This window comes from Anguilla anguilla, chromosome 13 (assembly GCF_013347855.1).
Source record: "Anguilla anguilla isolate fAngAng1 chromosome 13, fAngAng1.pri, whole genome shotgun sequence".
Taxonomy (NCBI): Eukaryota; Metazoa; Chordata; class Actinopteri; order Anguilliformes; family Anguillidae; genus Anguilla; species Anguilla anguilla.
In genome coordinates, this window is record NC_049213.1 from 41,379,770 (window position 1) to 41,403,256 (window position 23,487).

Below are 23,487 nucleotides of genomic sequence, written 5' to 3' on the forward strand. Positions count from 1 at the left end.
AATGCAGTAGACCAAGAACTAAATAATATGACGTAGACTGAATTTTAAACAGCTTTCATTAATTTATGTTTTAATATTCAAACTGGAGGCACACTTCATTTGCTGGCCATTAGGAAACGTAGAATGTGAGTTATGTCTCAAAGCTGCCCTCTTGCGAATGAATTCGGTAAATTAAATCTCCCCAGCTATCATCCGCATTTTCTTCATTTCATTGAGGATCCACCGCTCTTAGGAATGTAATCATTCCATACACGCCATGGCACGCGCAGGTTTATTATACAGGCCTGCTGCTCACACGCGCTTCCTTTGTTTTCATGAGCAGACGCGAGGGAGTTCCGAGTCCCCGACGTGCCCCTTTGGTTTGATTAAAACAAATAATATTTCTATTATTATTTGTTGTCATTAATTCCCATTCATTTCAGTAACATATCTTCTGTATGACAACTAGGTGTCGTAAAACAGTTTTACGTGGTTGGTGGTTTCTCACGTTGAGTACCCCCCCCCCCCCAAAAGGTCTTTGTATTAACTATGATAAACAGGTTCACATTTCAAATATTGTGATCGACAATGTTTTATGTTACTGAAAAGGTAACCAAATTGTTACTCCTTGAAGGAAATAATTACAGCAGACCAAATTAATTTCCAAATAATTTCTGTAAAAGCAATGATACAACGCCACTCTCATGCAGAGGACGGATATGAAATATCAAAATTGATTTTCACAGAAGACATGGAAATTGGAGAGTCATTAGATGTTTGTATTTATTTAATCCTGAAGAAAACGGACTTTCCTACGGTGCAGTGCCTAAACCAGGGTGTGTAATAAAGAGGGAAACATGGAAAGGGTTTTACCATGGGCCCAGGCGGTGCCTCACACAAAACCCATATTAATTATTTACTGAAGTATTTAATTATTTAAAATAATGTATAGAGCCAATGCGCATCCATCTCACACACCTCTCTCCACTCGAGGAATGCTGGATGCAATGTATTCCACAGCAAATGAGAGATGGATGAGGAAGAGGGGCTGGTTTTCACATTACTAAATATATATGTATGTATATACACACATACTTTTTATTAGGTACACCTGTTCAACTGCTCGTTAACGCAAATATCTAATCAGCCAATCATGTGGCAGTAACTCAATGCATTTAGGCACGTAGACATGGTCAAGACGATCTGCTGAAGTTCAAACCAAGCATCAGAATGGGGAAGAAAGGTGATTTAAGTGACTTTGAACGTGGCATGGTTGTTGGTGCCAGACAGGCTGGTTTGAATATTTCAGAAACTGCTGATCTACTGGGATTTTCACGCACAATCATCTCTAGGGTTTACAGAGAATGGTCTGAAAAATATATATATCAAATTTTACTGGCTTTATGATTCATGGCTTGTTACCAGACTCATGTTGTCTGTTCTGTTAGTGCCAGCCATTAAGTACAAGGCTGGTAAGTCTGTTCTGTTAGTGCCAGCCATTAAGTACAAGGCTGGTAAGTCTGTTCTGTTAGTACCAGTCATTAAGTACAAGGCTGGTAAAGTATGTAGCCTAGATAACTACAGGCCCATAGCTCTAGCCAGCATACTGTCAAAAGTCCTAGAAAGAATCCTGGATAGATTAAATGAGTTTATTAACTCCACAGATAACCAGTTTGGCTTTAAAGCTAAACATGGCACTGACTTGGGTATATATGAGGTCAAAACTCATCAGTTCTTATGTGTTTTATTGATGCTTTCAAAGCCTTTGATCGTGTTAATCATAGAAAGTTGTTTGTTAAATTGAGTCAAAGAGGGGTGCCCAAGTACATAGTGAGAATTCTGGCTTACTGGTATACCCACCAGTCTATGCTGGTATGCCCACCAGGCTATGCTGGTATGCCCCCCAGACAATGCTGGTATGCCCCCCAGACTATGCTGGTATGCCCCCCAGACTATGCTGGTATGCCCCCCAGACTATACTGGTATGCCCACCAGACTATGCAAGTAGAATGGGGCAATAGTGTCTCAGCCCCATTTGGGGTTAGCAATGGTGTCAGACAAGGGGGAGTCTTGTCCCCAGTTCTTTTTAATCTATATATGGATGATCTGTCCAAGCAATTAAAAGCCTGTAATACTGGGTGCATGATTGGTAATACTCTAGTGAACCATATTATGTATGCAGATGATCTTGTGGTCCTTAGTCCCAGTAGCACTAGTCTCCAGCAGCTCCTTACTATATGTTCTGTGTATGGTGTGGAACATGATATCAAATATAATGCCAGTAAGAGTGTTGTCATGACCTGTAGAACCAAAGAGGACAAATGTCTAGAATTCTCTGATTTCAAAATGTCTGATAATAATCTTGGTGTCTGTAATAAGGTAAAATATCTTGGACATTTTATTACAGTACAAATGACAGATGATGATGATATTTATAGGCAGTGCCGCATGATGTATGCACAAGCTAACATTCTCTCACGCAAATTTAGTATGTGTACAGATGGAGTGAAGATGTCTCTGTTTAGAACATATTTACACCACTATATACTGCACACTTGTGGTCAAAGTACAAAAAGTAAGCCTACAGAGACTTCATGTAGCTTATAATGACACCATGAGAATATTACTTAAGAGACCTAGATGGTGTACTGTAAGGGAGATGTTTGTGGCTGCAGGAGTCACTTTCCAAGCTGTCTTAAGAAATCTTATGTATAAATGTATTTGCCGGGCTAATGACTCTAAATGAAATAACCTTGGTTCTGTCTAACATAAGGTTTAGTACTACATGATACCAGTCACAGCTGTGGAGACATTGGAACAGTTGTCTTTATGTAAGACATTAATCTTTTTTTTTTTCTCTTTTAAATTATGATCTTTTATGGTACATTTGTATGTAATTTTATCTATGTAATGTTCTGTCTTTTATATGGACCTTGAGTCCAAAATAAAGTTTTGATTGATTGACTGAAACTAAAGAGAAATGTGCGACATTAAATTGGAACCTCTGTTGAACATCTCTATTTCCATGTAATTAATAGCAGTAGAGGATTTTAAGTTAGGAAATCACATTTCACAGGAAACACCAGATAAAAGCTAAAATGATCATCGCATTACAGGACACTATGAGTCAATTGCAGTGTGCTTTGCTGAAGTTGACACCCCTTGACCACAGAACTGCATTACAACTGGAACAGCTAATGTTCATTTCACAGAATTGGACAGCTGTTCCATTTGTATTGCTGTTCTGTGGCCTAGGGGGTTAAATCTGAGGTTTACACTCCAGCAAGCAAACTGCAATTGAACCAACATGACTGTCATCATTGTTCACAAACAGCACCTCTATTGCTGAATGAAGGCCTGAAGCTCCATTGCTTGTGAAAGACATGTAATAGCACAGGTGAATGAACATTGTGTGAGAACGTTAACGGTCTCCTGTTAAAAGATGCTTAAACAGCCAACTATTTCATGCTACTTAGTCCTTTTGCTAACACAGAATTCCTTTTTAAAAACGAACTTTGTCAGACATGAACAATAATGAACTCAATGCCTTCAGTACACCAACTCAACATCACCCAATCAGCATCTTCAATCTCCCATCACCCAATCAGGGTCAGCATCATCATTCTTCCATCACCCAATCAGGTTCAGCATCATCATTCTTCCATCACCACATCAGAGTCCGCATCATCAATCTCCCATCACCCAATCAGGATCAGCATCTTCAGTCCCCCATCACCCAATCAGGATCAGCATTATCAATCCCTTATAGTTGAAGTACTTACATGACTGCCAAGAACTGCGTGAGAATCCATGAATCCTGTTGAAATTTCCACAGGTGAGATTTCCTCAGGTGAGACTTCCACAGGTGAGAGTTCCTCAGGCACTGCCTCCACATCACTCCCACTCACCGCGGCCGGTGGCACCTTCCAAATCAGTGTTTGTGCAGACCAATGTCTCCCGCTGCACATCTGTCCTGTATTTTAACAGCTAGCATGTATGTTCTCCAGAGCACAGTGTAGGCATAGAGACAGACATCAGCGCACTCACACACAGCTATCAGCACACCGACAGCTAACAGAAATCAGCACTCACACACAGCTATCAGCACATCGACAGCTAACAGAAATCAGCACTCACACACAGCTATCAGCACATCGACAGCTAACAGAAATCAGCACTCACACACAGCTATCAGCACATCGACAGCTAACAGAAATCAGCACTCACACACAGCTATCAGCACATCGACAGCTAACAGAAATCAGCCCTCACACACAGCTATCAGCACATCGACAGCTAACAGAAATCAGCACTCACACACAGAACAGAAATCAGCACTCACACACAGAACAGAAATCAGCGCTCACACACAGAATAGAAATCAGCGCTCACACACAGAACAGAAATCAGCGCTCACACACAGAACTAACAGAAATCAGCACTCACAGAACAGAAATCAGCGCTCACACAGAACAGAAATCAGCACTCACAGAACAGAAATCAGCGCTCACACACAGAACAGAAATCAGCGCTCACACACAGAACTAACAGAAATCAGCGCTCACACACAGAACTAACAGAAATCAGCACTTACACACAGAAAAGAAATCAGCACTCACAGAACAGAAATTAGTGCTCACACACAGAACAGAAATCAGCGCTCACACACAGAACTAACAGAAATCAGCACTCACACACAGAACAGAAATTAGTGCTCACACACAGAACTATCAGCACGTTGAGAGCTAAAGAAGCACTGGGAAGCCAGAGGATTTTTACCTGGCAGATACGACCACCATAGTGGGCATGTTTAAAAAGATGGCACCACAAACTTGGGACCCAATATTACAGCCTGGACCGGCCCCATTCAGACATGTTACTCCCGATAGGTGTGCCAGTCATTCATAGCCTGCAACTTTCTGGAAGCTGTTCCAAAATGTTAGCGTCACACTACCACACAGTTCACTTCTATACTGTAAAAACTCATAAGGAAATCTCCAGAACAGCCAAACATTCAGATCGTGTACAAACAATGTATGAGTCTGTGTTTATTGTTTTAAGGACGGCTACATTTCAGGGTTTTCTTTATTATTTTTTTTACATGCTTTACAGAATGTACAATTATTCAACATTTAAAAATGACATCAAAAAAAGGAATGCATGTTTTTTTTTTTAACAATACAAAAACAAGCAGCATTTTAGTATTGCCAAAGCATAGAAGTGGTACTTTGGTATAAACGTGAAACAATATTGGCAGAGGAACACAAAGTATAAGAGACAATGAGTGGCATTATGTGGCAGAATCATATTAAACAAAAACCCATCAGATATCTGACACGGAAAGGCCTGAACTGGCAGCTCTACTGAGACACAGCTGTGCCAGAGCACGGAGACTCCAGAGCAGAGAGATTCCAGAGCAGAGAGATCCCAGAGCATGGAGATCCCAGAACAGGGAGATCCCAGGGCAGAGAGATCCCAGAGCAGAGAGATCCCAGAACAGGGAGATCCCAGAGAAGAGAGATCCCAGAACAGGGAGATCCCAGAGCAGAGAGATCCCAGAGCAGAGAGATCCCAGAGGATGGAGATCCCAGAACAGGGAGATCCCAGAGCAGAGAGATCCCAGAGCAGAGAGATCCCAGAGCAGGGAGATCCCAGAACATGGAGATCCCAGAGCAGAGAGATCCCAGAGCAGGGAGATCCCAGAGCAGGGAGATCCCAGAACAGAGAGATCCCAGAGCAGAGAGATCCCAGAGCAGGGAGATCCCAGAGCATGCACTTCAGCTCACTGTCCACAGGAGTAAACTGCTCATTTAACGGCCTTTTTCAGGAACTCGCTGTTAAAATGCTGAAACAGTAAAGGGAATAGAGAAGCAGACACAAGGCCAAAGGAGTGTAATCATCATGTGCCAAGGCGAGATGGCAGAGAGTAACAACTCACACACCTCCTGAACAAGGTCACTGAGCACAGGCCATAAAAACTACTCCCACAAAAACAGTAATGCATCAGGTGAAAGGGTACACATAGAGAGAGAGAGAAAAAGAGAGAGGGAGAGAGAGAGGGAGAGCTTCAAAAGCAAGGCACAGTATTTTTCAGCAATGGGAAATGGAGTGCCCAGCTATCTTTGGAAGTGTCCTGTTAGCCAGCATTCACACAGTAAAAATATAGCAAAATATTGGAAAACTGCTGCCTGAAGAAACTGGCAAATGAATTTTTAAAAGGAGTTCAGTTCAAATAATACTCACTTGCACAGCCTTTATAGCCAATAGTCTACTGCAAAACCTTCAGTCCCATGGTATGAATTTAGCCACACTGATTAAAATGATTTTTAAAAAATTAAACTGCACATTTCTTTAGAAATATCACTTTCTAAAAAAGAATGTTTAATGCTTTGCAGTAGAAAGCCAACAGGGAAGCATTTCCACCTTACAGGCATGCAGGGAAATGTATGCACACAATTCTTAAATAATAACTATATGTGCACATTCATACACCATACACCATTTATTCCTTATTTTGCTCTGAAAAAGAATCCCTGGCTCGAATGTAAAATTGTCACTCTCCCATTCCTGTAAAAACACACAGCAAATTCAAGATAATAATGCCGTTAAGAAGCTATAAAACAAAAAAGAAAACAGGAAAGAGGAAGAGGCCATGCAGACTGCACAGGAAGACAGGAGCAGCCAGACCCAGCGTGACACAGCATCGGATCAGTGACCAGGAAAAGGCGGGTGGAACACTGACATCATCACGCGTGCGTCTCAAACAATTCAATCCCACAATCCCCCTCCCTCCTCCCTCACCCCCAACTAGTCACACGCACGCACACTAGCACAGACATAAAGTGCACACGCACACACACAAACCCCCCCCACACACATACGCGCGCGCGCGCACACACACACACAAGCACGCACAAGCACGCACAAGCACACACAAGCACATGCGCACACACACACACTGATTCAGAACCATGTGCTAATATACACACAGACATACACAAACACACAGGTTTGACAACTCCGAACAAACTGTCAACAACACCACAACTGTAAAATGTGCAATATAACATTTCTTTAGCTTGCCTGATATGCTTTCTTTAAAAAAATACAATATGACTCATGCCTTTGCGTGTACACACGCACACGCATGTATACACCAACAAAAAAGCCCAGCAGTTTAGAAGGCCGCTAAAGGAATATGATTGGAGGCCAGCACAGTGGGAGGGTCACTGCTGGAGGCGGGCTTTAGGGGGCGAGCTGGCCAACAGGTAACAATGACTGGATGTAGAAACGGATGATTGACAGGCGATAGACCACGCCCCCGAACCCTGTACCATGAAAGCAACAGGTCCAGAGCTTTCTTAATCTCCCCTAAGAGTCTTTTGAGGCTTGGGGCTCCTCCAAGACCCCATTTTGAAAGGAAGGGGACGGGTTGTCTCCTAGTACCTTTAGTGGAAGGCCAGAGGAAGAAGATGAAGATGAAGGCAGGTGTCCTGCGTGGAACAGTGGGGCTGCAGAGAAGAGTCCTGCAGTGCGAAGGCTCTGAAACTACTCCTCCAGAAACACAGTCATCACCATGCCCCGCCCACAGCCCCGCCACTGCCCCGCCCACAGCCCTGCCACTGCCCCACCCGCTGCCCCGCCCAGGCATGGCTGCAGGGTGTTGGACTGAAGACTACCTGTCCAGTCGCTGTTTTTCCAGCTTAGAGTAGAGTTTAAAAAAGGAGACGAAGGTCACTGGGGGAATGTAAACATAGAAAACTGCAGATAGCAAGACATCCCTCTGTCCCTGTGTGTGTGTGTGTGTGTGTGTGCCTGTGAGAGGGTATGTGAGTGTGTGTGTGAGAGAGCGTATTTGAGTGTGTGTGAGCATGAGAGGGTGTGTGTGTGTGTGAGTGTTTGTGTGTGTGAGAGGGTATGTGAGTGTGTGTGTGTGTATGTGAGTGTGTGTGTGTAGATGCAGTGACAGAGGGAAGGTCAGGAGGAGGTGGTAAGGGGGGGCTCTATGTGGGACCCCTGTGCTCCTGGGGGGGGTTAGTCCTGTTGGAGGCAGTGCAGTGGTCCTGTGTGCGGGGGCCAGGAAGGGCCTCTCTGTCCGGGACACCCTCCGCATCGCTGCGCCGCCCCCCCCCACCGAGTCGGGGCTCCTCATGAACGCTGACCGCCAGCCGAGAACGTCCCTGGGGTCCCCCCCCCAGAGAGGAAGGGCTGTCCCCCCAAAACGACCGAGGGACATCTGCAGAGAAGAACAGAGAGAGGGGTATTACTGCACCCCCACCTCAGAGAGGGGTATTACTACACCCCCAAACCCAGAGAGGGGTATTACTGCACCCCCATTAAAATTAGGGTTCGGCGAGGGTTAGGAAAACGGTAAGTCTGAGGGTGTTGGTACCTTTACAGTTAGGACGGGTTCGTTTTTCATTTTGGATGAGCCAAATATTTTCCCCACTAGCATGGGTACCTATGACCATATATGAATTTATGCATATTTTTTCAGGGAAAACATTTTTTTTATGACCTCAAACATATTATTTTGCATTTGTATTATTGAATTTATGATATTTACTTGGTTTTTCATCAATTTTAAATGAATAATCAGATGTTTTCAATGGTATTTATGGCTTTAATTAGGTTTTAGGGCTCAAATTATAGTTCAGTTAGGGTTAGGATGAGGAGGGTGAGGGTTGAGGTGTGGGTGAGGGTTTGGGTGAGGGTTGGGATGTGGGCGAGGGTTGGGGTGTGGGTGAGGGTTTGTGTGTGGGTGTGGGTTGGGATGTGGGTATGGGTGAGGGTTGGAGTGTAGGTAAGGGTGTGGGTGTGGGTGAGGGAGTGGGTTTGGGTGTGGGTGAGGGTTGGGGTGTGGGTAAGGGTGTGGGTGTGGGTGAGGGAGTGGGTTTGGGTGTGGGTGAGGGTTGGGGTGTGGGTAAGGGTGTGGGTGTGGGTGAGGGTTGGGGTGTGGGTGTGGGTGAGGGTTGGGGTGTGGGTAAGGGTGTGGGTGTGGGTGAGGGAGTGGGTTTGGGTGAGGGTTGGGGTGAGGGTGTGGGTGAGGGTTGGGGTGTGGGTGTGGGTGAGGGTTGGGGTGAGGGTGTGGGTGAGGGTTGGGGTGTGGGTGAGGGTTGGGGTGTGGGTAAGGGTGTGGGTGTGGTTGAGGGAGTGGGTTTGGGTGTGGGTGAGGGTTGGAGTGTAGGTAAGGGTGTGGGTGTGGGTGAGGGAGTGGGTTGGGGTGAGGGTGTGGGTGAGGGTTGGGGTGTGGGTGAGGGGGGTGAGGGGGTGGGTGAGGGTTGGGGTGTGGGTGAGGGTGAGGGTTGGGGTGTGGGTGAGGGTGTGGGTGAGGGTTGGGGTGAGGGTTGGGATGTGGGTGAGGGTTGGGGTGAGGGTGTGGGTGAGGGTTGGGGTGAGGGTGTGGGTGTGGGTGAGGGTTGGGGTGTGGGTGAGGGTTGGAGTGTAGGTAAGGGTGTGGGTGTGGGTGAGGGTGTGGGTGAGGGGGAAGCCTTACCGCCGTGGCCGCTGGAGCAGAACATGGCGGGGGGGTCCTGGCTGTGGAAGATGGCGGGGGGGTCCTGGCTGCGGAAGATGGCGGGGGGGTCCTGGCTGTGGAGGAGGCCGTCCCGCGTTGGCTCCGGCCCCAGGGCCCCCTCGCCAGCCGCACCTTTTTCCAGCGCGTCGTCTTCCGCCAGGTAGGCGTACGGACAGTACTCCCGCGTGCGCGAGTAGATGTTAGCGTTGTCATAGCAATCTGAACAGATCACCAACGAGCCGGCACCACCTGATTGACAGAAGCATAGCAAGCCACGTCACACCTACTGACACCTAAGAGATCTTGTTACTGACCTGCAGGTAGGCCACTTTACAGCCTTTTTAAATACACTCTGAATTTCCATGAAATAACACTGCAGATTACACAGGGAGTTCTAAAGGAGGCGGGGCTTATTCCCCTCCAATCAGCTGTGTGTTCTGCTAGCACCAGTGTAAGTGCCCCAGAATTGTGGGGTTCGGGTTCAGGGTTAGGGTTTCTCACCCGCGGGGGGCCCGGACAGCCCGTCCCGAGGGTCTGCAGGGTGCAAGCTGCTGTGCCGGGGGAACAGGGACCCCACACGGGCCTGCAGAACCCCACTCCCCTCCGAATCTGCCTCACCACCCGCCGTGTCCCCGTAGCACACACCTGCAACACACAACACCCAGAGCATCACACGCTCAGCTGGGGCTCGATTAGTCCTAGCTCAGATTATCCTGTCTGTCATTAGTGCCTAGCTGAAATGATCCAGTCTGTCATTAGTGCCTCAAATCAGATTATCATGTCTGTGATTTTAGTGCCTAGATAAGAGTATCCTGTCTGTGATTAGTGCCTAAAGTCAGATTATCCTGTCTGTGATTAGTGCCTAAAGTCAGATTCTCATGTCTGCGATTAGTGCCTAGATAAGATAATCCTGTCTGTGATTACTGCCTAAAGCCAGATAATCCTGTCTGTGATTAGTGCCTATTTAAGATTATCCTGTTTGTGATTAGTGCCTTAAATCAGATTATCCAGTCTGTGAGTAGTGCCTAGCTGAGATAATCCTGTCTGAGATTAGTGCCTAAAATCAGATTATCCAATCTGGGATTAGTCCTAACTGTGGCCATATCAAGGGTTTACCGTCGGGGCCCTTGTGGGCACAGCCGTTGGGCAGCGGGGGCATGAGCTGCTGGTGGCTGCCCGCCTCAGAGCCGCTGAAGCCGTCCTGGGGCTCAGACAGCGTGCCCTGGGAGGAGAGGTAGCTGGGGATGTCCGCTGGCAGGTTCATCTCATCTATAGAGAGAGAGGGGGGGGGAGAGAGAGGGAGAGAGGGAGAGGGAGAGCGAGAGCGAGAGAGAGAGAGAGAGAGGGGGGGGGGGGGGAGAGGGAGAGGGAGAGGGAGAGAGAGGGAGAGAGAGAGAGAGGGAGAGAGAGAGGGGGGAGAGGGGGAGGGAGAGAGAGGGGGGGAGGGAGAGAGAGAGAGAGGGGGGGAGGGGGGGGGGGGGGGAGTCAGTCTTCCGTGATCAGCTGACCTGTGATGCGATGATCAGCTGACCTGTGATGCGGTGACCAGCTGACCTGTGTGCGTGATGCTGTAGTCTTCACTCCGCCTCCTCATGTGGTAGATGACGATGACCCATACGAGCGAGGTCCCCACCACGCAGCACACCACCACGATGATGACGATGCCGGCGGTGGTCCAGCCGTCCTGCGTGTAGGCGGCGGGCGGGTCGCAGTTGGGGGCGGGGGACAGGCTGAGGTAGACGTGCCCGCGCTCGGTGCCCAGCGTGTTGGACATGCTGCAGGTGTACTTGCCCACGTCGGCGGGACCCGCGTCCACGATGATCAGCAGCTGGTTGGCGGCGGCAAAGAAGTGGCGCTCGGTCAGGACCAGCGGCCCGTCGTCCTTGGTCCAGTTGAGGCGGGGGGCGGGGCTTCCGCCCGCGATGCACTGCAGGACCGCCGTCTCGCCGCGCGCCACTGTGCGGTCCTCCAGGGGGCGCAGGAAGGACGGCGTTTCTGCAAGAAACCGGTTAAAGAGGGAAGCTTATACAGCGTGTTATATACAGCACTACTGCAGCACTGAGCCACCATGCATTTTACAAACACACACATACACGCACATAAAGTCTCACCCAGCACAGTGAGTGTAGCATTAGCATAAAGTCTCACCCAGCACAGTGAGTGTAGCATTAGCATAAAGGCTCACCCAGTACAGTGAGTGTAGCATTAGCATAAAGGCTCACCCAGTACAGTGAGTGTAGCATTAGCATAAAGGCTCACCCAGCACAGTGAGTGTAGCGTTAGCATAAAGGCTCACCCAGCACAGTGAGTGTGGCATTAGCATAAAGGCTCACCCAGCACAGTGAGTGTAGCGTTAGCATAAAGGCTCACCCAGCACAGTGAGTGTAGCGTTAGCATAAAGGCTCACCCAGCACAGTGAGTGTAGCGTTAGCATAAAGGCTCACCCAGCACAGTGAGTGTGGCGTTAGCCGAGAGGCTGCCGGCCGCGTTCTGGGCAGTGCAGCTGTACACGCCCATGTCCTCGGTCTTCACGTTGGCGATGAAGAAGATGTCATCATCGGGCATGACGTGCATGCGGCGCTCGCGGGCAGCGGGGAAGTCTGTGCCCCCGTCCTTCTGCCAGGCGATCTGGGGCGCAGGATGGCCCTCAGCCGCACACTCCAGCCGCGCCATGGTGCCTGTGCGGATGGTCAGGTCCATCGGCGTCTTCAGGAAGGACGGCAGCTCTGGAGAACAGGTACGTCTCAGGTAAGGCACAGACAGAGCATGCTCAAATGAGTATCCACCGTGTGTGTGTGTGTGTGAGAGTGTGTGAATATCTGTGTGTGTCTGAGTGTGTGTGTGAGTGCGCGTTCGCGTGCGTGCGTGTGCGTGTGTGCATGAGCGTGTGAGTGTGCGTGCGCGCATGTGTGTGAATGTGTGTGTGTGCGTGCGTGCATGCGTAGGTGTGTGCGTGTGCATGTGTTATTGTGTGTGCTCATATAAACTCATGTACAGAAGCTGGCGTGGGTACAGAAGCTAACGTTGGTACAGAGGCTAGCGTGGGTACAGAAGCAGGCGTTGGTACAGAGGCTAGCATGGGTACAGAAGCTAGCGTTGGTACAGAAGCTGGCGTGGGTACAGAAGGTAGCATTGGTACAGAAGCTGGTGTGGGTACAGAAGCTAGCGTGGGTACAGAAGCTAGCATTAGTACAGAAGCTGGTGTGGGTACAGAAGCTAGCGTTGGTAAAGAAGCTAGCGTGGGTACAGAAGCTGGCGTGGGTACAGAAGGTAGCATTGGTACAGAAGCTAGCGTGGGTACAGAAGGTAGTGTTGGTACAAAAGCTGGTGTGGGTACAGAAGCTAGTGTTGGTACAGAAGCTAGCGTGGGTACAGAAGCTGGCATTGGTACAGAAGCTGGTGTGGTTACAGAAGCTAGCGCTGGTACAGAAGCTAGCGTGGGTACAGAAGCTAGCGCTGGTGCAGAAAGTAGCGTTGGTACAGAAGCTAGCATGGGTACAGAAGCTAGCGTTGGTACAGAAGCTGGCGTGGGTACAGAAGCTAGCGTTGGTACAGAAGCTGGTGTTGGTACAGAAGCTAGCGTTGGTACAGAAGCTAGTGTGGGTACAGAAGCTAGCATTGGTACAGAAGCTGGTGTGGGTACAGAAGCTAGTGTTGGTACAGAAGCTAGCGTGGGTACAGAAGCTAGCGCTGGTGCAGAAAGTAGCGTTGGTACAGAAGCTAGTGTGGGTACAGAAGCTAGCATTGGTACAGAAGCTGGTGTGGGTACAGAAGCTAGTGTTGGTACAGAAGCTAGCGTGGGTACAGAAGCTAGTGTGGGTACAGAAGGTAGCATTGGTACAGAAGCTGGCGTGGGTACAGAAGGTAGCATTGGTACAGAAGCTAGCGTGGGTACAGAAGCTAGCGTTGGTACAGAAGTTGGCGCTGGTGCAGAAAGTAGCGTTGGTACAGAAGCTGGCGTGGGTACGTACCGTTGACAGTGAGCTTGGCCCAACTGGAGTAGTTGGAGCCGAAGTGATTGGTGACCACGCACTGGTAGCGGCCTTCATCGGTGAAGTTGACGTTGAGCAGGTGCAGTACGGTGGTGTACACCAGCTCCCCCTGCTGGTAGCGGGCGAAGTTCTGCACCTGGGCATCGTAGAGCAGCTCCCCGTCCTTGCGCCAGGCCGTGCTCATGGAGGAGTCGCTGCTGCTCGTCGCCCGGCAACTCAGGGTCACGTTGGTCCCCCTCAGCGCCACCATCGTCTCCGGGTGCTCCGCGATCCGGGGCTTTGGAAAGTCATCTGGGGGGGGGGGGGGGGCAAGGGTGAGTGTGTGCACGGATGCCCGCATCATTACCAGAGCGGTGGATCTGCAGAAGCGGCCTCAGTTTGTTCAAGTGCTATTTGAACGTATCGATTTATTGGATATAAGGCTAAGCATGCGTAACTATGCGCCTATTCACGTAGGAACTGCATTGGACATTATTACCTGTTATTAGCATGCTGTCTAGCTAACTTTGCATGAAATAAAGCTAGAGCAAGGCTACTAAGCACAGCTCTGTGCTACTAAACGAACTGAATCAAATTTAATGTGGCTTACTTTTCTAGTAAGTTCGCAGCTAGCTAGCTATAAAGGCAGCTAGCCAATAGCTTGCCAGATCCTAAAGCCAGCTACAGAGCCTCGTTAGCTATATGCTCTATAGCTAAGAAAGCTACAAACGAGGCTACCAATTTGACCAATGAACCAGTGACTTGTACATACATACGCACAAAACAGTGTTCCGAAGTACATATGTGATAGCCTTGTATCCGATAAGGGATTGATACGTCCAAATGACACTTGAACCAGAAACAGACACCGTTTCTGAAGATCCACTGTTCTGGTAATTACACCCCTACCCCACTCTGGGCCTGCAGTAACTTCACAAAACCATCGATGCGGCATCATTATCATCGTCAGCCTTGTTTACATGTTCACCTTTTAAATAATATAAAGTATTACCTTGCCTGTACTAATTTGAATTTTAGGTTATTAGTGTTGTTGGATGCCCCCTTATCCAATGTGATGATAACACCCAAGATCACCACAACAGACAATTCCACATAAACTCCAGAGAAAGCACCTATACACTATTAATGAAGCAGTGTTCCAGCGGCATTCACAACGGTAAGGGACAGTAGACCAGGCAGGGCCGATCACTCACCACAGACGAACAGGTCCGGGCTCACAGACAGGACGGGGCGGCCCAGCAGGCTGGCCGGGTGGGCACAGACGGCCGCGACCGAGTGCTGGAAGCCGCTGGCGGTCAGCCATCCGCCCATCCACTGCAGCTGGCAGTCACACAGCAGACTGCTGGAGTTCAGCAGCCTGAGGAACACACAACTCAGCCTTTAATTACTGCCCCATCTCAGCTCCCAGTGCAGACCACAAAACGCACTGCATGCACATGCTCCTCAACAACAGAGACCAGGGACTGCCAAGGTTTGCTCAGACAAAAACAAAAATAAATGCGAAACGAACATGTAGGTAAAAACATTCACATGCAAAAGCAAGTTCATTTGAACAGAAACACAAATCAGCAAACTTTATCTGTACAGTAACTGCTTGATTTCTTGATTTCTGCTGATGCCGTTTTAGTCCGTAATGCTGCCAATAGCCCAAGAAACAGGGCTCTACACTACAATTCTTTTGAAAAGTTTAAACATTCAGCCCACAATTTCATTCCAATTAGTACTTGCGCTCCTAATTATTTTTCCAGTTAGCACACAAATTTTCAGGAGCAAATGCTCCTAAAATGGGAGCACTGTAGAGCCCTGAAGTAATCTCATAATAAAGAATCTGCACTACTGCTGCTATATACTGGCTTCACCCCAGATTTAATCTTTACTATGCATGTGAGGATTATGGGATGTCTCCGTATCCCCGGGCGCTCAGGACTCACAGGGTCTTCAGCTTCATGTGGGAGAAAGCCTCGGGGTGCACGGACATGATCCCATTCTTACTCAAGTCCCTGTCAGAGACGGGCGGAAAGCACAGAATGAGTTAACATAAACCATGCTGAAACGTCTAACCCGAACCATGCGCACCAGAGCTACACTTACACACTTCCTGTTTCCTGTGATGTATGAGATCATTACAGTCTCATAAATCATTAAATAATATGAATTTTTTAACAAATATGTTTTCACTCTCAAATCTCTCCTGAAAAAATACATGTAATTGATTCATAAATAAAAATAGCTGGTTCATACATAAGTTTTTGCACTCTCAAAGAAATCTCTCCCAAACATACAAATGTACTTGGTTTCGAAATAATATGAACTGATTCACACGTTTTCACAAACAAATCTCTCTCGAACAGGCAAATGTAGTCATACATTTTAATTTATTGACACACATTATTTTTTCCGTAAAGACTAGTGTATGGGCAGCCATTTGACAATGACTCCATACGCGTTCACGCATCATTACATTACATTACAGGCATTTGGCAGGCGCTCTTATCCAGAGCGACGTACAACAAAGTGTATAATCACAACCAGGAACAAGTGTGTTGAAAACCCTAGAGGGAAGTACAGTTCCAGCATCGTCTGGAACATGTGCAGTTGTTTGCATTCTTTTATAGGTTTTTGACAGCAAGACACAAATTTTTTACACAAATGGGTTTTACTCACCAAGTCTACTCCAGCCAATCAGATTTGAAAACATCTTTTCAATAACGCCCACAATCACAGCACACATGCTCACTCAAAGGATAAAATGAATAACTCATGTTTGTCTGGCCATATTAAATGTTAAATGCTTTCTGCCACCATGATTAACAATACAGCCTACAAACTGAGCTACAGTAACAAACATGGCAGCATAAAGCCATTTCTGCTCATGTGACTGTCAAACCACAACGAAACTGCAGCCAAAGCATATTGCCTCCATATTATGGTTGACATCAGCAAGTCAGAACAATGTTTCCACAACCAACACAACATTTTACAGGAACTGTAAGCTAATTAACGCAAATAGCATACAATTACATCCCTAAAAAATCCCACAAAAAAGACTGCAATAGTGCTACTGTATGTTCAAGCGGTGCCATTCTTAATTTTTATTTTTTGGCTGGACCGCAACAGCGGGGCCAGCCCTACAAATGCGAATGTCTGTGACTGAGTGACCCTAACCCTAACCACTGGTTACACCATTGGTCAGCCTAGTTATGAAGTTACACCATTGGTCGGCCGGATCACGTGTGTTAGGTCCAGCCATACACTAGGTTTTAACCTGATCTTGTTAAAGATGATGCCTGTCGCTGAAAGCTCAAAATGCAGCCATGGGTCACACAAAACAAAAATAGGTGTTTTACTGGGTACCAGAATGGAAACTGTGTGTGAAATGATGGAGGCTGAAAAAAAGGACCCTCCTAAAACCCCCCCGCCCCCTGAGCAAACTCACAGGTGCTCCAGGGCCTCCAGCCCATCGAAGGCCTTCCTGGTGATGGATTTGATACCGTTTCTCTGCAGAACCCTGAAATAAGCACAGCAGCGTCAGACACCCCCAGGGCCCCCCATTTACTCAGAGAGCTGGGCCTGCAGGGTTTGAGTACATGGGGGCGGGGTTTGAGTGCATGAGGGCGGGGTTTGAGTGCATGAGGGCGGGGTTTGAGTACATGGGGGTGGGGTTTCAGTACATGGGGGCGGGGTTTGAGTGCATGGGGGTGGGGTTTGAGTATATGGGGGCTGGGTTTGAGTGCATACCAGGGTAGGGTGTGGATGGGTAGGAAGGGGGGGTCGGAGGGTATGTTCTTACAGTGTGTTCAGCTTCTTCATTCCATCAAACACCCCGATGGAGTCTTCAATAGCCCAGGAGATCTCATTATTTCGTATATCTCTGCAACGTCCACAAAATCACCAAAATAAGAGCCAAGGCAGAGCAATTAATCACAAACACAACACCCCCCACCCAACCCAACCCAACCAGGCCCCTAGAGCCCGAGGGTTGGGGTGGGGGTTGGAGGTGGAGTCAGGGGTTAGGGGTGGGGTAGGGGGTGATGGTGGGGTTGCGGTTAGGGTTGGGGTTGGGGTTGGGGTTAGGGTTAGGGGTGGGGGTGGGTTTGGTGGTGGGGGTTGGGGTTAGGGTTGGTGGTGGAGGTGGGGGTTGGGGTTAGGGTTGGGGGTTAGGGGTGGGGTTAGGGTTAGAGTTGGGGTTGGGGGTGAGGTTTGGGTTAGGGTTGGGGGTTAGGGTTACGGGTGGGGTTCGAGGTGATGGTGGGGTTAGGGTTAGAGTTGGGGTTGGGGGTGAGGTTTGGGTTAGGGTTGGAGGTTAGGGGTGGGGTTGGTGGTGGAGGTGGGGGTTGGGGTTAGGGTTGGGGTGAGGACAGGGGTGGGGGGGCTCTTACAGCGTGCGCAGGTTGGCCAGCGTGCTGAACACTCCCTCCCCCAGGTGACTGATGGCGTTCTCCCCCAGGTTGAGCTTCTCCAGCAGGCCCAGCCCAGCAAAGGCCTTCTCCTCCAACCGACTCAGCTGGTTCTGAGACAGATCACTGCAGAAGAGGAATTTGCATGCATTAGTGTGTGTGTGTGTGAGTGTGTGTGTGTGTGTGTGTGAGTGTGTGTGTGTGTGTGAGTGTGAATGTGTGTGAGTGTGTGTGTGAGTGTGTGAGTGTGAATGTGTGTGAGTGTGTGTGTGAGTGTGTGAGTGTGTGAGTGTGAGTGTGAGTGTGTGTGTGTGTGTGAGTGTGTGAGTGTGAATGTGTGTGAGTGTGAGTGTGTGTGTGAGAGATTGAGTGTGAGTGTGTGTGAGTGTGTGTGAGTGTGTGCGTGTGAGTGTGTGCGTGAGTGTGTGTGTGTGTGTGTGAGTGTGTGTGTGTGTGTGAATGTGTGTGAGTGTGTGTGTGTGAGAGTGTGTGTGAGTGTGTGAGAGTGTGTGAGTGTGTGTGAGTGTGTGTGAGTGTGTGAGTGTGTGAGTGTGTGTGAGTGTGTGTGAGTGTGTGAGTGTGAGTGTGTGTGAGTGTGCGTGTGTGTGTGTGTGTGTGTGTGTGAGTGTGAATGTGTGTGAGTGTGTGTGCGTGTGTGTGAGTGTGTGAGTGTGTGTGTGTGTGTGTGTGTGTGTGTGTGAGTGTGTGTGAGTGTGTGAGTGTGAGTGTGTGTGAGTGTGCGTGTGTGTGTGTGTGTGTGTGTGTGAGTGTGAATGTGTGTGAGTGTGTGTGAGTGTGTGTGAGTGTGCGTGTGTGTGTGTGTGTGTGAGTGTGAATGTGTGTGAGTGTGAGTGTGTGTGTGTGAGTGTGTGAGTGTGTGTGTGTGTGTGTGTGAGTGTGTGTGAGTGTGTGAGTGTGAGTGTGTGTGTGAGTGTGAATGTGTGTGAATGTGTGTGAGTGTGTGTGAGTGTGTGTGTGTGTGTGTGTGTGTGTGTGAGTGTGTGTGAGTGTGTGCGTGTTACTCACAGGTCCTCCAGGCGCTGGCAGAACTCCCAGGCGTCCGGGCGGATGCTGCTGATCGCGTTGTGCGCCAGGCGGAGCGAGCGTAGGCCCCGCAGGCCGTACAGCCAGCCCTTCGTCACCTCCGTCAGGTTATTGTGCTCCAGCTCCCTGCACCCCAAAACACAGGAACACGTCACCCCAAAACACACAGGAGCACGTCACCCCAAAACACACAGGAGCACGTCACCCCAAAACACACAGGAGAGCGTCACCCCAAAACACACAGGAGACCGTCACCCCAAAACACAGGAACACGTCACCCCAAAACACACAGGAGCACGTCACCCCAAAACACACAGGAGCACGTCACCCCAAAACACACAGGAGAGCGTCACCCCAAAACAACACAGGGGGCTAAACCCCTGGCTGAACCTCAGGCTGAACCCCAGTCTGAACCCCAGGCTGAACCCCAGGCTGAACCTCCAGGCTGAACCCCAGGCTGAACCCCAGGCTGAACCACAGTCTGAACCCCTGGGTGAACCCCAGTCTGAACCCCAGTCTGAACCCCAGGCTGAACCCCCAGGCTGAACCCCCAGGCTGAACCCCAGTCTGAACCCCTGGGTGAACCCCAGTCTGAACCCCAGTCTGAACCCTACACTCACAGCTCCTCCATGCCACCGAGGCCGAAGAAGGCCCCGTCCATCAGCTTGGTGATGCCGTTCCTCTGCATCTTCAGCGACTTCAGCGAGTCCAGCCCTTTGAAGGTCAAACTCTCCACGGTCTTTATCCTGTTCCGCTTCAGCTCCCTAAAGTACATGAACAGAAACAAAAGGCCTGAGCACTGCTGAAAGTAACTCATTATCCAGCTTGGTATCAATTATAAGGTAACGCTATTACTTATGTCCATTTACGGTGACTAGAGATCAACGACAGCTTGAAGAAGTACACAACCTGTGTTAGAATACAGAGGGCTCAGTATTGTGATCTTGTGGAATAATGAGTTCCTGTATTCACAGGAAGTGCAGCTGGGTGATCAGAATGAGTTCCTCTACATAAAGAAAGTGCAGTTGAAAGAGCAAACTGAGTTCCTGTACTCACAGCAAGTGCACCTGAGAGAGCAGAATGAGTTCCTGTACTCACAGGAAGTGCAGCTAAGAGGGCAGAATGAGTTCCTGTACTCACAGGAAGTGCAACTGAGAGAGCCTGAAGCCTTTCTGGGGTAGTGCAGAGATCCTGTTTCTATTCAGCTTCAGGACCAGCAGGGAGTGGGACACATTGTCAAGGCAGCCAGGTTCCAGGTTACTGATCTTATTATTGCTTAAATTCCTGGGAGAAGGACAAAGGACAGGGAGAAGTCAGACAAACCAGCAAACAACTGCTGCAGCTCAGCAGATCTAATGAAAATGTGCAGGTGTGTGTATAGATTGTAAATGTGTGTACACATGTTTACAGGTGTGTATAGTGTATAATGCATTATGGTAAAAAGGAAGTGGGGCCTGGGGTAGCCTCGGTGCATTATGGGAGAAGGGAAGTGGGGCCTGGGGCAGCCTCAGTGCATTATGGGAGAAGGGAACATGTGGGTGAGCTTTTATCAACCCTGCAAAAGGAGGAGTGAAACCAAACAGCTGTTTCAGCACAGAGAGGAGCTGCTAATGCATGCCAGCTCCCCCCCCCATCACTGCTGCTGGCAAAGACGCTGCACAGGCACACAGACACACAGATGCACAGACGTATGGACGTAGACAGGCGTACAGACGCACAGACACACGGATGCACAGACACACAGACGCACGGATGCACAGACACACAGACGCACGGATGCAGACGCACAGACACACAGACGCACGGATGGACAGATGCACAGACACACAGACGCATGGATGCACAGACACACAGACGCACGGATGCACAGACGCACAGACTCACAGACGCACGGATACACGGATGCACGGATGCACAGACGCACAGACATACAGACGTAGACAGGCGCACAGACACACGAACACACGGCCACAGACACATAGACACAGACGCACGGACACAAAGACACAGACACACAGACACAGAGACACACAGACGTACATACGCAGACACTGATGCACAAACACAGACGCACAGACGTACAGACGCACAGACACACACACAGCTTACAGGTACTTAAGCTGCATGGGAGGAAAGGCCCCAGCCTTCAGCTCAGAGATGGAGTTGGAGCTGAGATCTAGCGACTCCAGTGAGACATAGGACTGCAGCTGCTGGGTCACCAGTTCTGAAATGCGGTTGTGGACTCTGGAAAGGGCAGAATAATGCAGCTCAATCCCAGCCTGGTCTGGTTTCAGGCTCCACGCAGTGCAAGGGAAACACAGGATTACACAGCACATAGAGGGGAGGGCTAAACTCATTTCAGATGTTACAAATGAAATAAGCATGAATGGGCCAATCACGGTTAATTCAGAAAATAAGCTTTCCATTTCCTTAAGTTCAAGCATTGTACAAACCTTTTTGACAGTGACACAGTATTGTGTAAATTTATGGCAAATATTATGTAGAATACAAATGCATTTAAAAGAAATAATTGCCTTTTTTTCAGCTACAGGGCATTTTATAATGTAATGCATCAAACAGGAGGTACAATAAGACAGAAATCAGCAACGCAACACAACTAAGCACCAACCATGTGTACAGCACTAAAAAAGATGGACAACTTACAGTGACAGAGTGGTGATGTTATAAGTCACATCTCCCAGGAATGGAATCGAGGTGAATTCATTGTTATTCATATTTCTGAAGAGAGAGAAACGTTTCAAAATTAGTGGTTCTTAAAACCTGAACAAAAATCCCTCTACAGTGCAGAAAGTACGAGCCCTATCATCCGCTTTTAGCACCATTAGCAATGCACAGGTCAGCTCCCAACGCACCCGTGAGTCTGTGGCTGCTATGGAAACCACTTTCTCCATATCATATAGATGCAGGATTACATAATTTGCCCACAATTTCTTATCCTGGATCAGAATCAGAATGACTACTTCATTGGTGGTGTTATCAAAGGACAGGTAAACCGGTTTTACACCAGATTAAAAATACTGAGCGCGAGCACTTGGTGCTCTTTGAGAAGTCGTGGGCAGATTGACAAAGCTTGAAGGGTGAAAGTACCGAACCAAAAATTCACCTTAGATTACATTCAATTAACAAGACATAATTTCCCTGTAGTTATGCTTGTGGCAGCTCAAACCGCAATGCCACACTAAGGTGAGCTCTCTAGTTTGTATTTAAATAAATGATCTAACTTAAACTGTAGCAATAACGAGCAAATCGTTGAGCTCACTGTTTAGTATAATATTTGATTTAACTTCGTAACATTTCCAAGTTGTGGCGGTCACGATTGTGTAACAACTTGGTAGCAAACGTTAGCTAGCCTGATAGCCACTTGTGCACATCACCACTTGTGCACATCAACATTGGCTCGGCTGCAAAAGAACCGTGATGTTACTCGCTAGCGAAAGTAGCTAGACTAGTAACATAAGTAATAGCCTGGCTATATAATAGGCTAACGTTGGCTAATAGTCTCGACTAGGGTCTAAATACTGTTCATAAGCCTCTGCGACACTTCGCTAAACTGCACCAGATAGCCTAGCTAACGTACAGTTACTTAATTCCACATTCCGGTAACGTGATTAACGGTTGTCTAAATTAATGATTGCGCTTAAGCTAAAACAAATTAAACGTTACCAAGACCACTAACATTACACCACAACCATATAGAAAATTATTAAATTAATTTCAAAATCTAAAGTTACTATGAGTAACATTATGTATCGTAGACTGACTGGGCATCAAGGGTGATCACAACCCAAAAGAAACGTAGACTAACTAATGTACCAGATTTAATAACGCTCTAAACGCTAAGCTAACGTTAGCACAGTTAGAGCTAGCCGTGGGCTTCGCCACAGTCGCTTACAGCTGGGTGATCCACGCAGGCGGGTTCCCCGGGACTGCCGACAACCTTTTCCGGCTGCAGTCCAGCAGGTGAGCTTTGTTGGTGGGGCCGGGACAGGAGCACGGAGTCGGGCAGGAGTCCAGACCTACGACGCTCAGGACCAGCAGGAGCAACGCCGGGGGGGTGGGCCGCCCGGCCGCCATTTTCAATTCCAACCCTGTCAACACTTTGGAGCAATTCTGGAAGATACGTTTCCAGCAACACCCGTTTTCACCTTGCAAATATGGCTATGACCAGTTAAGGTCCCAGATTAGAGCTAATTATAGAAAATATCGGCGTCATTTCCAATCCGTATTCGTTCTTCCATTGCCAAAGTAACATCCTCACAAGTTCACCCTTTCCCATAAAATCCTGTTCCGCCTTACAATCTCGGCTGCTCCCAAGAACTATCGAGCAATCTAACAATTAAAAAACACCATCGGGGTGCAAATCGTGTCTAAAAAATATCCAGGAGGACTATCAATATACAGATATCTTGCTGTGAAGAAACTGGAAGCGCTTGTTGGAGTGTATTTTTTGTTTTGGTTTGGTCTTTTCCGACATTTTTTCGCAGGAAAAACAAAAGCGCCTTGCTTCGGTGGCACGGGATACCCTGAGAAAAGCACC

At 48.4% G+C, this 23,487-nt stretch overlaps 1 protein-coding gene across 1 annotated transcript; it reads right to left on the bottom strand.

Annotated features, from left to right (window-relative positions):
* Positions 1-6,865: 6,865 nt before the first annotated feature.
* Positions 6,866-23,487, bottom strand: lrig2 (leucine-rich repeats and immunoglobulin-like domains 2). Its single transcript, XM_035387941.1, has 18 exons — positions 22,843-23,487; positions 21,594-21,668; positions 21,039-21,173; positions 20,070-20,213; positions 19,550-19,693; positions 18,912-19,055; positions 17,868-18,011; positions 17,279-17,359; positions 16,925-16,996; positions 15,420-15,488; positions 14,682-14,845; positions 13,468-13,779; positions 11,941-12,222; positions 11,051-11,491; positions 10,613-10,765; positions 9,998-10,141; positions 9,476-9,745; positions 6,866-8,215 (listed from the first exon to the last, which is right to left on the bottom strand). Exons 1-18 carry the CDS (start codon positions 23,022-23,024, stop codon positions 7,983-7,985), a joined length of 3,189 nt encoding a protein of 1,062 aa, XP_035243832.1. The 5' UTR covers positions 23,025-23,487; the 3' UTR covers positions 6,866-7,982.

Bases quoted from the DNA above. Each gene is read 5' to 3' on its own strand.
- lrig2 (XM_035387941.1), bottom strand. From the start codon at position 23,024: ATGGCGGCCGGGCGGCCCACCCCCCCGGCGTTGCTCCTGCTGGTCCTG. The intron at 17,360-17,867 runs GTAAGAGCCCCC...TGGACGTTGCAG, and splicing joins CTGGCCAACCTGCGCACGCT to AGATATACGAAATAATGAGA. The intron at 11,492-11,940 runs GTGAGCCTTTAT...GGTTTCTTGCAG, and splicing joins CGCCACACTCACTGTGCTGG to AAACGCCGTCCTTCCTGCGC.